The following is a 15,823-nucleotide window of genomic DNA, read 5'->3' as shown; positions in this document are numbered from 1 at the left end:
TTTTAAACAATAACGTGTGGGGCAATATCAGCAAAGAGTATACACGTGAGCTGCTCCAGCTAGAGCTCTTCTAGGTAAAGAAAGAAAGATGGGAGAAAGACTCTCCATCCCTTGGGAGCTTCTAATGTAGTTCAAATAAGAGATGCACCTGGCAAACTGTTCCACAGGTAGACAGTGGTACCTTTAAAAAGGGAGCAACAAGAGAGGCCATGGGAGCTAAGGTAAGCAAGAGGGCACTTGAACCAGGAATGGATCTCATAGGCAGAGGCATGTGAGCCAAAGCCTGAACAAGGTAGCCTTTGGCAGGCAGAAGCTGGGGAAGGGCCGTGGCAGAAAGAAGAAAATGAACTGCACAAAGGAAGAAGATGGAGCAGGAGAAGAGAATGTTGGAGAAATGGTCAAGAGAATATTCATGTTTCAACTCAACATATGTTCCTGAGCATCTACTGTGTGTCACACAGTAGGAACACAATGGTGATCCTGAGAGCCATAGGATAAGGCTGAAGATTTGGGAAAGTGCTGGGTTCAAACAATGCCGTAGGGCTATATCCAGGGCTTTATCTTAAAACCAGTAGGAAAAATGCCTTTGAAGTTTTAGTAAGCCAAGGAATCACATGTTGAGACCTGCCCATTTTCAAAGTTCCTTGGTAGCAGGGATGACACTCTGTGGGCTGGAAGGGAGCCACAGCAACCAGGGAGGGGGCTTTGCAAGAAGTCTGGGAAAGACGTGGCAGCTTAGACTAGGGAGTTAGTGAAGCACACAGAAAGAAGTGAAAGGATTCAAGAGAGAGATAAGGGTTCAAATCACTAGAACTATCCCTTCAGGGTGGAGTTGATGAGGGAGAAGACAAATGGGAATGGGAACAGAGAATGTGTCAGTGGTCTCTATGAGGTCAGGCCACACCCCAGTGGTCCAGCCATGCAATTCTGCACTAGCAACAGAAGGGTGTCCACTGATTACTAGAGAACAAAGGTTTTTGAGCCAGCCTATCTGGCTGACGGATGGCAGCCAGAGGAGCTCACAGGAACTTTCCACCTTGGAAAGTCATCACCTCAAAAGTACTATTTGCTTTAAATGTGCTTTGTAAAGTTCCTCAGCTATTTTGTTTGGCATAGTGTTGATGGCTAAGAAATAACTAGCTCTTTTCATGTGTTCAACAGCTCATCACTATGTTAACTTTATCTTTCTGACTTGGGATGGAAGAAGGAATACTGGAGTATCTATAAGATACGTGTTAATGCCAAATATCAATGCTCAGCTCTTTTTTTAAACAAGCTCTCACTAAATTGCCCAGTCTAGCCTGGAATTTGCAATCCTCTTGCCTCACCCTCCTGAGTCACTAGGACTAAAGGCATGCCCCACTGCACCCAACTACCCACCTCCTTTTATTCTGACCCTGAAATTAAAGAAATGCTTCTTAACTACCAGAGCCTGCCCATCCTCCTTGGTGTCAAAGACCTTCCAGTGACTTTCTTTACAACCATTGGCATTTGCACATGAACTCAATCCACTGTTTCTAGATCATTAAGGAAATATAAATACATTTTCTCAATTAGCAGGGATACCTGAAGAACTCAGCCTTTAGTCATAGGAATGAAAAAAAGGCCAACCCTCTAGATGCTCAATCCTTGAAAATTTCTGCCAATGAAATCTATACATTTTGATAAGTTCTCACTTGTATGCTGAGTGTTGGTCCCACAATGGTTTTTTTTTTTCCATAATTCTGGTGATCAATTAAATTTTATTCTTTTTGGAAATTCACAGCATGTAACAGATGATCAAAATAAACATAGACAACTGGGTACTGAAAATACCAACAAGAAAAAGGAAAGATGCAGTGGGACTGAAGGCAGTTTTGCCTTCTTAATTCCTCTCTCTTACCTTCTACTATCAAACTCATAATTTAGTGCCTGTGTGCCCACACTGCAAATGTATTCATCTCTTCTCCCAAGTTGGCCATGGGGTCCCACGAGTCTTGACTGAGTTAGCACACTATGCAAAGATCGTTCACTAAACTTAATGCTCTTTCATGGAGGTTATTTTATTAAGATTATTTGTAGCAGAGACTGTGGGCTTCCTAGTCGAGGCTCTGCTTTTATTCCAGTATCCTTGCCTCCTATGAGTGGCTCAGGTAAACTTTCTTTGGTGTAAAATTATCAGGGAGGGCTGGGGATGTAGCTCAGTGGTAGAGCTTTTGCCTAAAATTATCATGGTGGGTCCTTTCTCCTTGCAGGTGATTGCTTTGGACCGATGAGATGTGATGGGAAGTCTACTGGAGAGTATCTGGGAAAAGTATCCTCATAGCTTTTCAAGAGACTAAAAGAAGAAATAATGCCTCCTCTGCTTTCACCAGCCTTGGTATCGGAGGACACAGTGTAATATCTTAGTGATCCTAGGAGAAGATGGCCATTACAATGAGACTGGCTGAGCAGGAACAAGGAAATACCCTGAGTCCTTCATGGGCCAAGAAAGAACCAACTCTTGTGATTTTTTGTAGTGACACAGTAGATTTCTTTATTGTTGAAGCCATTTTGAATTGGATTTTCTGTTTCTTACAGCCCAAGGCATCCCATATAATACAATGCCTCCTTGGAGAAGCAAGACAAGGCTCTGCCTCTCTCACAACACTTAGGCAACAAAGGAATAGTTGCTCCAAAAAAGGAAAGAAACTAAGATTTATTTCTAAGTGTTTTGGGAAAACTATCTGTGAAAAGGTATTTTTAATAGTGACTCCTGATGAATGGGGTGTACTTTGAAATCATCCTGCAAGATGTAAACACTGTAATAAAGTTAGGATGAGCCACTATGAACAGTATGTGTGGGGATACAAAACATACTTGGAGTCATCATAATATGTAAACATCAGGAAACTACCATGAAATTAGTCTTTATTACTCATCTACTCTTATTTCCTTCTACAATTATAAGATGGGGAATTTTTTCTCTCGTCACTGGTACCCACCTCCACGCCCACTTGATAAAAACACAGAATCTCACAATTGATTAGAAATTCAGAAAACCAGGGTACAAATGATATAGAATAATTTTCACAAAGATACAAAGCTAGTTTGGGATGATTTTTTCACAATTAAAAATGCTTTATGCTATACGTATAATAAGAATTGTAATGCATTCCACTGTCATATATAAATAAAAAAATGCTGTATGCATGATTTTCAAACAAAGACATTTCCTAAAAGCCCAATTTAATGCAAAGACAAATTGCAACATACTGGAAAATCAAAACAGGATTTTTTTTCTTTACTAATTCGATCATGACAAGAAAACCTTTTGAACTTGAAGGTTTAAGTTTCTTTTTTCTATCACTAATACCCTCCTTAATCCTAATCCATATTCTATTTAGCACTATTTCTCTTATCTAGAATACCTTACATATGGCCCATTTTGTAGGCCAGTGGTTCTCAAAAATACTGTATAATAATTGCCTGGAAAATAAATCAGAAATAGATATTTATAGGTAGAGTCTGATTTAGTAGACTCAGAATGAGGCCCATAAATGCCAATGTAAACAAGCACCCAAGGTGATTCTAACCATGCTCTGAGACACATGATTTCAGACTGTATACCAGATTCCAAGATCCAAATAGAAAAATAATCTAATTATCATAGTAGATTTAAACTGGAATGACAAAAATATGTTCAGGCCTGCCTATAATTTTTATGTTCTCTCTGAGGTCTGAAACAAGCCCAACACGTCTGTGATTTAGATGCTCCTCGGTAATCATTTGCTTTAGAGATTTGGAGTTTTTATCCTTTCCCTCCAAGACTTTTTTCCCCTCTGAATGAATTTTTCCTCGGGATTAAAATGTAAAATGTCTTAACTTTCCCTCAGAGCTAAAGGAAATCAATTTTGGAGAATGTTTCAAACAAGTACTTTTAAAAATACACAAAACAGAATGTCTTGCCTTTGAACCAGAGGCCTGAGATGCATGAGGCAAACAGTAGGTAATGAGAGAAGTAAACACTGGGTTTTCCAGAAGCATTGGCCCTGAAACCAAAACTTAGGAAGGAAGCTGACCATTAAGTAAGTGACCCAGAGGAACAATAGCCAAGGCAGATCCTAGGGTAAATCTGAACCTGAGAAAACTGGAATTATACAAAAGCTTGTATCCCAAGTTATCTTTCCCTTCCTGCTGGATTTTAAAATAAGGACAGTACTGTAAATGAGAATTTAGTTTAAGTGGAACCTTAGAACTCCTGTGGGTGCCAAAGAATTTTCTGAGAACTAGATAAAACTCCTGAATTTACAGTGCTCACTTATGCCTATGGCCCTCCCCAAGGGCATTTTAAATCGGAGGCTCTACAGACCAAGAAACAGCATGGGGAGAAGTGGAGTCAAGTGAATTCTAACACCAGCTTGGACCAACTCACATTATGGCATGAGAGCTGTACTATACATAGATGTCTTCATGACTCAGTGAATAGAGAAATGTGATACAACCAAAGAAAATTCTCAAGTGTCAACAGTAAGGCACAAGGCTCTTATGGAGTAAGAAACTCCAGCAACCAAATTTATTTAAATTGGTTAGAAGGCAAAATGTCAGTTACATAGCTACAACTTGCATATTCCACTTGGCTTATGCTTTAGGTTGTGAACAAGAATAGACTGAATTTAAGGTGATTAGGGGAAGAAGGGATGGATAAAAAGGGAGAAATGAGCCACCCACCAGGAGATGAATTGGCTCAACTCTTCAAGATCTACCTTATGAGTTCTGTTTTGTTAATCTTTTTTTTTTCCTCCTTCTTTAAAGAGCCCTAACAATCCTCAGAGCAATTTACAAATGGGAAAAATTCAATACTGGCCCTGCAGGATCACCATTCACTCTTGGTTTCTTTCAGTCCAATTAGACTCTTATTCTAATTGCACAGCTGGGAAAGACCCACTGTGATCAGCTGGCTGCTAACCAGTCTCCTCCAGCTCCTCCCAGCAGGCCTCAGGGCCTCCATAAGCCTCAGTGGCCGTAAAGTGGTCATGAGCATCCCTGCATATAGTTAGCTGAAGTGTGTACCTGGAATCTCCTCTGCATGGCTTTCAGGTGTGCAAGGTTTTGTAACTAACATTGAAACCAGCTTTACATTTTAACAAATACCTGACTGAGTTGTGTGGAATAGGCATCATATAGTCATTTCAGAGCATCTGGAGCTGCTTTCTAAAGCCTAAGATTCCCATTATTTTAAACATATTTCATCAGGATTCTTTGACATTTGGGGAAGATTCTCTCTGGAAATTCACATGTTCTTTGTTATGCTTCCTGTTTTTGAGCATGCAATTCTGATATGGCATGGCAAGAAAAAAAATTGATCTAGAACAATTCTTGACTCTACCCAGTTGCTTCTCACCAACTCACAGAACAATCACATTTTTCATAATACCTATGCAAATCTTTATGCTACATACACACTTTCTCTCCAAAGGGTAATCCAAAGTGTTTGATAGATACATGAAAACTAATCATCACAATCTCCTTCAGATGACTTACCCTTATCCCAAAGGATTGACTTAATGGTATGAACAAAGTGCTGTTAAGGGCCAAATTTATAACACATCAGTTCAGTAGAATTTAGGGGTTAATGATTCAGGTTAACTATCACACACTCATTCTTTTCTTTTGCTCCAGTTTGCAATCAAGAACATTCCATCAAAGTAGATGAAAGTTTAGAACATTACACACACATAGTGACTGACACAGCAAGGGAAGTCAGCAAGGCTATTCTGAAAAGGGCTAAGCAACAGTAAACACACAAAATTCAAAACCATTTCAACAGTGTAAATATTCAGAGCAGGAAAATCAGGCCCTTGCTGAATGCTTTGATTATCTCAGAAGGCAAGTGAGCATTTGCCAGAAATAATTCCTTTATTCTCTATCCTTCTTCAAAGGCTTTAATACATATAACTTTAAAAATCAACGATCTTATAGATAAGCAGAGTCTTTTAGCTACACTCAACAAAGGAAGACACTAAGGGATAGGAGTTCAGGTTTGCCCAGGGGTGGTTAAGTGGCTTGATAATAACAGTCAGTTCTAGAATCCAGGCCTCTTGACTACAAATCTAAGTTCTATAAATCTACAACATATTTCTGTTTGTCCTTGATCATCAAAAGAACATATAAGCCCTAAAAACTCTGTTTGGTGACCTGGTATCATAGATGACACAATCTGGTTTGCCCTTGATCATCATGAGAGCAAACTCCCCCTGCAACTCTGCTTGGTGGCTTGTTAGCATGGGGCACTTCCCCAGGCTCCTTTGCAAAGGCCATCTGGCATTTGCTGCTGTTATCCACTGCAGTTAACATTTCACACATTTCTTTCCTAAGCCTCCAGCATACCTGATGCAATAGTGGGAGAGGGAAATATAAGCACAACTGAGACCAGCTTTACTGCAAAGATAAGAACTTTCTGGGGTGAGAAAAGGGCCAGCAATCGGTCATAAACCTACTTTGCCAAGTGGTTCATGAGCAGCTGTAACATCTGCCGATTTTTCTCTGGGAGCCGATGAACAAGGCTGTGGATTTCAGAGACCCGAGTCTCCTGGTTCTCCAGTTCTGGGAATGAAAGAGGGAGGTAATATTTTCTCAGTGTCACCACTAACTCACTTTACAAGACAAAACGAAGGAAAACCAAAGTTTGGGCATGAACAGGCTGAGGATTTCTCAACAATTTATGATCCTATCTTGCGTGCGTACTATATGATCAGCACAACCAGATCTAGAAGTCCTAGATGGTGCTTTCTGTAACAGGGTTCATCAAAATAATGACTGTCAAAGGATCCAAGCCAAAATGATGACGTGATGAAACAGAGCCAGTCAACTGCACACCCAGAGCAGGAATGAACTCAGGAGCAGCTGGCTCCCTAGAGGGCCAACTAAATTTCAAGGAAGGAAGGAACTTTATGCACTCGTAAAGTGATAAACAAATCTTACGTGAACAACATTGCAAAGTTCTCAAATATCAAAATAATGCGTTGAGACAGCATCACGGAAATCAAAGGAAAGGCCCATTTTCTCACGTTATGTACCACCAGCAGCCTGGCAGAAGGAAAGCAATGGCAGAGAAAATATTTAAATCCTTCTGTCACCGTATAACCTATATCATGGCTTGTCACATTCTCTTGGTTGAACTTGGTAAGTGGCTTCGTTTCTCGGGGAAATAGATTGCTAGTACTCATCACATCTATTTATAGGACTGATGTGAGGTTTAATTAGAGAAAGGTTGCTATGGTTTGGAATTTCTCTGAGAAAGAAATCACATAAACACCATTTTCACTCCCAGCTTTCTCCTATCTCTTTCTCCTCCCTGCTTGAAGGGTACAACTATGAGTAGATAGGGCCACCAGAACATGAGGTTCTACTAAATTAGGCCCATAGTAGCTACCAGGGTAAACAAACCCCAGAGGCTGAAGGAAGCAGGGGAGGTACAGGCTATGGACACAATAATACTGCGAGGATTCATGCCAGATCTAAATCTGACAGAGAATCTGACTGCCCCTTACAGGAGGCCTATCCCACGTAGACAGATTCCAGTATACTCAGGGTAGCTTGCACCTAATCCCTATGTATTTTAATACCAATAATATGACGCTAGGGACCTGGATGATATAATTGAAGAATGATCAGAAGCTGTACATAGAAGACATGATGGAAAGAGGGCTGTGAAGTTATATAAATGGTGCTGTATTCAGGGAAACACTTCCAGTGCTTAATTTAGGTAATGTGCAATGTCTGATTCATTCTGTAAAATGCTACTCAAAGGATGGAAAAAACCCAAGAAGTTAGAACGCCAATAATCAAAACTAGAATGGCAAACTTGTTTTTCTCCTCTCTCTCTCCCCTTCCCACCACCTCCTTCCTCCGCAAGAAACCACCTCTGAAGCCTCGCTCCTCCACTGTAATTCAACAGTGCAGGCAGGTCCTTGGCAGTCTCAAGTTGGCTTCATTCTTATTCTTCAAGTCTCATGAGCGTGGATATGGCCACTTTACATGCAGAATACGATGGGTTAGATAATATTTATTTTGGGATACTGACTATTCTTTAAAATAGAAATATCTATTCTCTTCCTCTTAAAACTGTGACAAAAAGATGACTTACTTGCTGCTTTGATGAAACTTCTTTGAAACTGGTACATCATGAGTGGTCCTGGAAGCATTCTGGAATTAAAAATAATAATAAAAAGGACAGACTATCAGCTTAATAATAAAAACCATATTCTCTCTCAATAACAACCCCAAAACTGCCAAACAATATTACATTTCTTAAAGACAACCATCACAGGGAAACAACAGCAACTCAATTTAGTTTTCTGATTGGAAGCATCCTGAGATTTCACCTGAAATTCTCAGTCCCTTTCTTTTTTAAAGGAATGGCCACAACTATGCTTCAGAGTCACAACTAGAAAAGTGCTAATGCAAAAGTCTAGCACAAACCAAGAGATTTCCTTTTCAATCAGTGACTCACCCATCAACAAGAGCATTTGAGGCTGTATCTCAGAAAAAAGCAACTAACTACACATTTGCAATTACCTGTGCTTAAACTCTCAGCTTTCCAGCAGCTTGTTGTGACACTCAGTTCATCTGGTATCACCATGAAAGGTTTTTGCAGGTGTTTTGCTTCAGAGACCAGAGGGCTAGAACCCCTAACATTAGGCATAACACGAGTATATTTTACCTAGTGGGTATGAATTTGCTTAACTACAAACTTGAGTTTTTTCTGATTATACAGATGATAAACGCAACAGATGACATATATTGTTCTTGGCCCAGATTTTATTTGTATTGGATTCTCTAATTCAACTCTTAGGCATCTCCTGGATTTCTTCTTATTCCTGATGTCAGTGCCCCAATAGCCAATAAAACCTACATCATCAATTCCTTTTCCATGGCCTTTGCTTTCCAGCCAAATGAATCTTTACAAAACCTGTACAAAGGCTTATATGAGTCACAATTACATTCTCTTCTCTATTTAAGACTATATCCCACCTTCCTACAGTACAGAACTACAATATTCCTGTTCTTCAAGGGCAGCTTAAATTTTAGTTTGTTCATGAAACTGAAATGCAGGGAGTTAGTCAATAACCCAAGAAAGGTTAGCAAGTAGCAATATAATCATATATATTGATACAAGGAGAATAGTCCTTCCAGTAAGGCAATATGTCTAATCTAAGCAGATGCAGTCAAAAGGAGTTCCACTATGTTCTCATTTTTAAGGACCAATGTAAGCAATGTACATTGTACATTTGGTGGTGCACCAAAGTATCAATATTCACAGGGTACAGAATCACACATTCTCAACAGAATGTGATATATGATTTCTTTTCTTTTTTTAAAAAAATTGTAGTTGTAGATGGACACAATATCTTTATTTTATTCATTTTTATGTGGTGCTTAGGATTGAACCCAGTGCCTCATACCTACCTGTGAGGCAAGCACTCTACCACTGAGCCACAACCCCAGCCCATGATTTCTTTTTTGCTTAACAGATTATTCAGGGAAGACTGCATTGTAGGTTCTGTTCAAGGCTAATTATCTCAGTACTTCTCAGTCAGAGCAAAGCTTCCTAAATCACTCATGGAACCATTGCACAATGACAACCCATCAACTATGGACGATTTACAATGGGTTTGACCAGCCGAACTAAATGCACCCACACAGAAGCTGTTTCCACATCTCAAACACCCACCCAACAGCTCTCTGGAGACTGAAAATAAAACTGCTTTCTTCCTCACTGCACGATAACTAGCTGGCACTCTGCCCTGCAAATGGAAAGTCCCTACCTTAGGTAGGTCTTCAGAGCACTAGTGATTGTCTTGATCTCCCACTCGGCACAGATATCTGTTTCTGTCTCGGAAGCTGTTTTGGGGTCTACAAAATGAAGAAAAGACAAGGTGTAAAGCAGACCTCAAAATACAGATAACAAACCAGCACACATATAAGCATTCAACCTTGTTAGTAAGTGCAGAAATACATTAAAAAACAACAACACATACTTTTCGCCTATTTATATCAAGGAAATGTTTAAAAATCCAAGTATCTCTTGCTGGAAGAATGCAGTGAAACTGATCCTCTCATAAACTGCCAGAAGCCATAGAGATAAATGCAGCAGTTTTGAAAAAGGAATCTGGTAATATGTCTCATCAAGAGTCTTAGAAATGTTTATACCCCTGAACCAGTAATCCCATTTCTCACAATATCTCCTCAGGAAATAAGATAAGGCATGAGAAAAGTCACATACCCCAGAAATGTTCCACATGCACTCTCTTCTTTGTAACAGTGGAAAAAGCAAGAGGAGGAAACAACCTAAATGTCTGATCATAGAGGGATGGTGTATGTCTCCCTAAAGGAGAGATGGTGTCATTTACATGATACTGAAGACCACGCAGTAACAGGGAAAATGCCTGAATTATGTAATGTCGAGTAAAAATAATTAAGATGTAAAAGTCTGTGAGAAAATCATAAGGATAAAGGCTGAAAGGAAATACTCAAATACTAAAATAGTGGTTGGGTTAAAGTGGTAGAGTTGTGGTTTTTATATTTTCTAAACTGTGCATGATTTGATTCCATTGCTCTTCTATGTATTTTAAATTTCCATGAGCCCAGATGTGCAATGAGCACCTCCATAATTATATTGACTCCTGATAATTTGTTAGTCTCCTCTTATGTGGGTTTTAAACAAATGGATGCCTTTAAGTAAGTGGACTATAAAGGAAGGAGAGAGAGAATTCTTGTAGCCTTCCTAGGCAGCAGACAGGCAGGTGAGATTAAGAGGCTGAGGTTGGGAGTGTGAACTGCTTCACAAGTCAGCTGAGGCCCATCCTGTTGCTGGTGAGGGGGATCAGGCCACACACAGACTGCAGGAGGGCAGAGGAGTCTTCCAGTGCATTGAAGGGGGACTCTGGCTTCCTCAGATCGACTTAAGGCCAGGATCTGTCCCCCAGCTCCCACATTCCCCTTCTTTCTGCAATGCCTCATTCTCAGTTGGGGAGCCACCCTTTCTTACTCCTTCCAGGGGTGGGGGAATAAGACCTTAGGACAGACTGATCAAAAGCATGTCACCTCCCTAGTGACTGGCTCAGGGATCACCAAGACCTAAGCCAGTTCGGTCACTGTGAACTTCAAGGACTTTTCTAGAAGATAGGCTGCTGTTTGCTGGGTTTGCACCTGAAAGCTTATATAACTGCCGGGTGCCACCATGTACAGCTTGAGAGTGACTCCAGGACACAAAGCCAGAGACAGAGAAACAAAGACGGTAGAGCTTGATGAAGCAGGTAAGCGGTGCCTTTTTAATCTGGGAGCCAATAATTTTCATTTTCCCTCCTAAGCTTGTCTCCTAGAAAAATCCTGAAGTTCACTGTGACTGGACTGGCCAACCTTGGACCATCCTTGAACCAGTCACCAGCCCACCAGAGGTGACATGCCTTTGACTCCTCTGGCCCAAATATCATTCCCCACACCTGAAAGGAGTAAAGAAAGGAGTAATCCAGTTTAGGTCTGGCTCCAGTTTGTTATAATCAAAAAGATATTTGAATGATACACCAGGTAGAGAGGGACAGCCACGGGACTGCCTCTTTCTCAACAGTCCCCAAGACGAACTCTGAGACGCCAACTAAGAAAGAGGTTCCTTCGGCAGGGCCAACTGCCTTTCAGTAGGGAAAGGAGAGTGAGTTATGGGTGGGCAGAACACACTTTCTATTTCCTGGGAAAGAACCCACTTTCATCCCAGAAGGAAGAAGCCAAATGCTCATGAATGGCCTCTGACTCCCAGGCAAGGCACAAGCCCAACTGGAACCTACCACTTGGTTTTGTTCCCTGAACGCTTCCTTGAAGATGAGACAGAAAAGGGCCCCAGCTCATAAAATGTGTGTGGCTCCTATAGGCAGACTACCTGTCTGATGTTCACAGGTGACCCTGGGCAATAATGAAGTCTCTCTTTTCACATGAAACCAATAAGAACTTAAAAAGCATGATTTTACTTCTAGAGCCACAGAGTGGTTAAGTTTCTTAAAAGGTCCCAATATCTGATTTTCTTAACATCCAAACGCTGTACAGCTTTAATTCTTTGTCATCTCTCACTCCCCGAATAGTTTCTCCCTGCAGAAGAAAGTTTGTTTAGAATGACCTTTTTCCCTTTCCATTCCCAAGACCCATGGAGAGCTGCCACCCGGCATGGTTTCTGGACGCAAGACAAACGTTACTGTACATTTTTCTGAGGAACAATCCAACTTCGACCCAAGATGAGTGAACGTGAAACTAAACCAGCCACGGTTTGGCAGCTCTGGGAGTTTTGAACTACTCCATGAACCACATTTAGAAAACTAATGATTAGCTTCCACTTACTGGGGCTCTGTAACCATAGGAATATTGTGTAACATTACAGGGAGGAGAGTCAAATTACAGTCTGGCTAAAGGGCTTTTTATAGCACCAGTGAGGCAAGGCTTATAACTTGAGCACATCCATATTAATTCATTTAATATCCCAACTAAATTGCACACAGCCTCCCCAAGCTACCCCATTTCCAGAAAGTGCTGCCAATTTCCATACCTCGCTTCTGAGGCTCTCATGACAGAACTCAGAATTTTCTGTAGAACTCAGAATTTTCGATTTCTCCCCACCATGTCACTTGACCATGGTAGAGCTTAGTAAAATAAACCTAAACTAGAGGAGAAGTCCAATATACAAAAAAGGATCGTGTGGGTCAAGTGGAATGTCTCACTCCTCTTTCTCCTATGACCATGTAAACTCTGAAAACTAGGAGAAGGACTGAAAGCAGTGCTAATAAAGGGAGGTGGTCTTAGAAAGATTACCCCAGACCAGTCCCAAGAACCATGCGGTCCTCTACTGTGCTGCTGACAAAGACACTGAACTTTGAACTCCTAAAATTTCATAATAACACATTATGATGTAAGGAAACTAAATGTCTTTTTTCTTTCAGGTTAACATATATATTTGGTAAAAAAGAGTTTCAATGAAAACAAATATATATTAAAAAGTAAGCCTTTTCTCTAGTACAGGCAACTGAAACTATCAGTTTTTCACGTACATATCCTAACAATCAATGCAAATGCCAGGTGCATATTGGAATACATCCACCTTTTTTAAAAAATTATTTTTTTAGTTGCAGATAGACACATATCTTTATTTTATTTATTTATTTTTATGTGGTGCTAAGGATTGAACCCAGGGCCTCACGAGTGCAAGGCAAGCACTCTACCACTGAGCTACAATCCCAACCCATACATCTACCTTTTTAAAAACACAAATGGCCTAGCAAGTAAAAGATCTTGGGTTCCATTCCCAGTATGGCAAAAAAATAAATCAAAACTCAAATGGCAGCACACTATGCATGGAATTCTGGGTGTTGCTATTTTCATTTGACAATCTCTTAGGAAACTATTCCATATTGGCACATAAATATATCCACTCTGCAGAACTTTACTGTGTAGATGTGACATCATAAATTTAATGTCTCCTTTTAATGGAAATTAAAATTGCTCTGTGGTTTTTACTATGATTAACAATAATATAAACTTCCATTTCCTTGTACCTCTTATTTGTAGAAATAATTCTTAAAGTATAATTTCTGAGTTAAAAAAATGTGCATTTTTTTTTTTTATTTTGAAAGATAACTGCTCCAGCTCCCCTTAGAAGTTTAAGTCTGAATGACTCCTTCCCTCAACTGGCTGAGATGAAAGTCTGTCACTGCACATTGCTATCAAGGGTGAGGGAAGGAGTCATTCAAACTTAAACAGGACACTAATTAAAAAAAAAAAAAGTAAACTGTAAATGGATTGAAGAGGGATTGTTGGGTGGAAGGAGTTTGGGGTAGTGCTGGGGTCTAAATGAAGTGGGTTGAGCTCCATGCTTTGGTGATTATGCCAACGTGTATCATGGTGTTAAATCATAACTAAAAAGAATTTTTAAAAAATAAGTTATCTCATTGTTTAAATTCTCTCTCTCTCTTTTTTTCAGTGAGGAGGAAGTTTGCAAATCTTCTATGTATGGGTGTGTTTTTAAAGTGTGGATTATTGAGGTAAACTCACCCTTTTGTAAGTGTGCAGTTCCATGCTTTTTGATAAATGTGCATTGTCATGTAACTGCTATCATAATCAAGATATTTCCATCACCCCCAAAAAACTCCCAGTGCTCCATTATGCTTAATCCTCTCCCTCCCCCACCAACCTCTAGCAGCCACTTTCACATACATAGCATAATACTTTTGAAATCCATCCATGTTGTTACATGTACCAGTAGTTTAATCCTTTTATTACTGAGTATATTCAATGTTATGGATATGCCATAATTTGTTTATCCATTTGCTGATTGATGGACATTTGGGTTGTTTCCAATTATAGATGTTATGAGTAAAGTCACTGTAAATATTTGCACACAGGTTTTTGTATACTACATTTTCATCTTTTGGGTAAATACCATATCTAGGAGTGGGGCTAGGTAAAGTACTTAGGAATAGGTCAGATGGTATGTTTAACTTTAGAAGAAATTGACAAATGGTCTTCCTAAAATGTTTGGATCATTTTGCATTTTTACCAGTAATAGAGAGCTTTGGTTGTTTCACGTCCTTGTCAACACATGATATGGTCATTTTTTAATTTTAGCTATTCTAATAGGCATGCAGGGATATATGGCTTTTTTTTTTTTTCAAATTTGTATTTCCTTAATGACTAATGACATTGGTCATCTTTTCATCCTTTTTTTCCCCCTTTGTGAATTTTTTTTTAACATTTTATTGGTTGTAAATTTTTTTACTGAACGATTTATTCTCAAATCTTGTCTGGCATATGCCTGTAATCCCAGTGGCTCAGGAGGCTGAGGCAGGAGGATCCAGAGTTCCTCAGCAATTTAGCCAGGCCCTAACTAACTCAACAAGATCCTGTCTCTAAAAAAGGGCTGAGGATGTGGCCCAGTGGTTAAGTGCCCCTGGGTTCAATCTCTGGTACAAAAAAAAAAAAAGAAAGAAAGAAAAAAGGCATGGGGCTTGTTGTGTTATTGAGATGCAAGAGTTTTGTTTTTTTTAAATGTGTTCTGGATATAAATCACTTATCCTATACACGTTTTGCAAATATTTTCTTCTGATCTGTAGCCTATCTTTTCTTTTTGTTTAACAATACCTTTTTAGGAGCAAAAGTTTTAAATTTGTTATCTGTGTTGTTTTTAAGAAATCTTTTCTAAACTAAGTCACAAAGATTTTCTCCTATGTTTACTTCTAAATATTTTTAGCGTTAGTTCTTACAATTAGGAGGCAGGAAGATCCTTATATTTAGGAGGCATGAATGATCCATTTCAAGTTAATTCTTCGGTATAGTACCAGATAAGAGTTAAATTTCATTTTTTTTCAATTGTATTAGTACCATTTGGCAAAAAGATTTTCCTTTCCCTCATGAATTACCTTGACACCTTTACCAAAGATCCATTGGCCATATATGTATGGGTCTTATTTCTGGACTCTCATGTTTGCCTCATTGATTTAGAAGTCTATCCTTAGAAAATAGCATACAGTCTTACTTTCCTACATTTAAAAGTGAGTTGTATTTTGTTTTCTGTGAATTGTCTTTTGCTAAAATCTTCTCCAGCCTTCCACATTCTCTATTCCCATTACATCTTTGAGGAAAACACTTACATAAGTACACTATTCTCTGTACAAATGAGACTTCATTTATCCCGCATGTAAACCCTTCAAGCTTAGATGTAATATTTGGCAAATTGAGAAGCAAATGTGTTTACTCTGTTTTCTGGCTATACATCTTGAAAGCCTTAGTCACTTCCCTAATCTAGTGCTTAAGAATCCAAATCATC

The 15,823-nt window shown here is 39.4% G+C and overlaps 1 protein-coding gene across 8 annotated transcripts in view; it reads right to left on the bottom strand.

Moving 5' to 3' along the window:
• The window catches only part of Arhgap26 (Rho GTPase activating protein 26), a 411,269-nt gene that overhangs the window by 144,180 nt on the left and 251,266 nt on the right, over positions 1-15,823 (bottom strand). For all 8 annotated transcript variants that reach the window (XM_048811731.1, XM_048811728.1, XM_048811733.1 and 5 more), the window contains exons 15-17: positions 9,789-9,876; positions 8,108-8,166; positions 6,459-6,564 (exon numbers count right to left, since the gene is read on the bottom strand). In XM_048811731.1, the coding sequence (XP_048667688.1) occupies positions 6,459-6,564; positions 8,108-8,166; positions 9,789-9,876 (253 nt within the window). The remainder of the gene's footprint in view (positions 1-6,458; positions 6,565-8,107; positions 8,167-9,788; positions 9,877-15,823) is intronic.

The sequence above is a fragment of the Marmota marmota genome, unplaced genomic scaffold (genome assembly GCF_001458135.2).
Source record: "Marmota marmota marmota unplaced genomic scaffold, marMar, whole genome shotgun sequence".
NCBI lineage: Eukaryota > Metazoa > Chordata > Mammalia > Rodentia > Sciuridae > Marmota > Marmota marmota.
The sequence above is the reverse complement of the archived record's forward strand: the minus strand, read 5'-3'. Positions and strand labels throughout refer to the sequence as shown.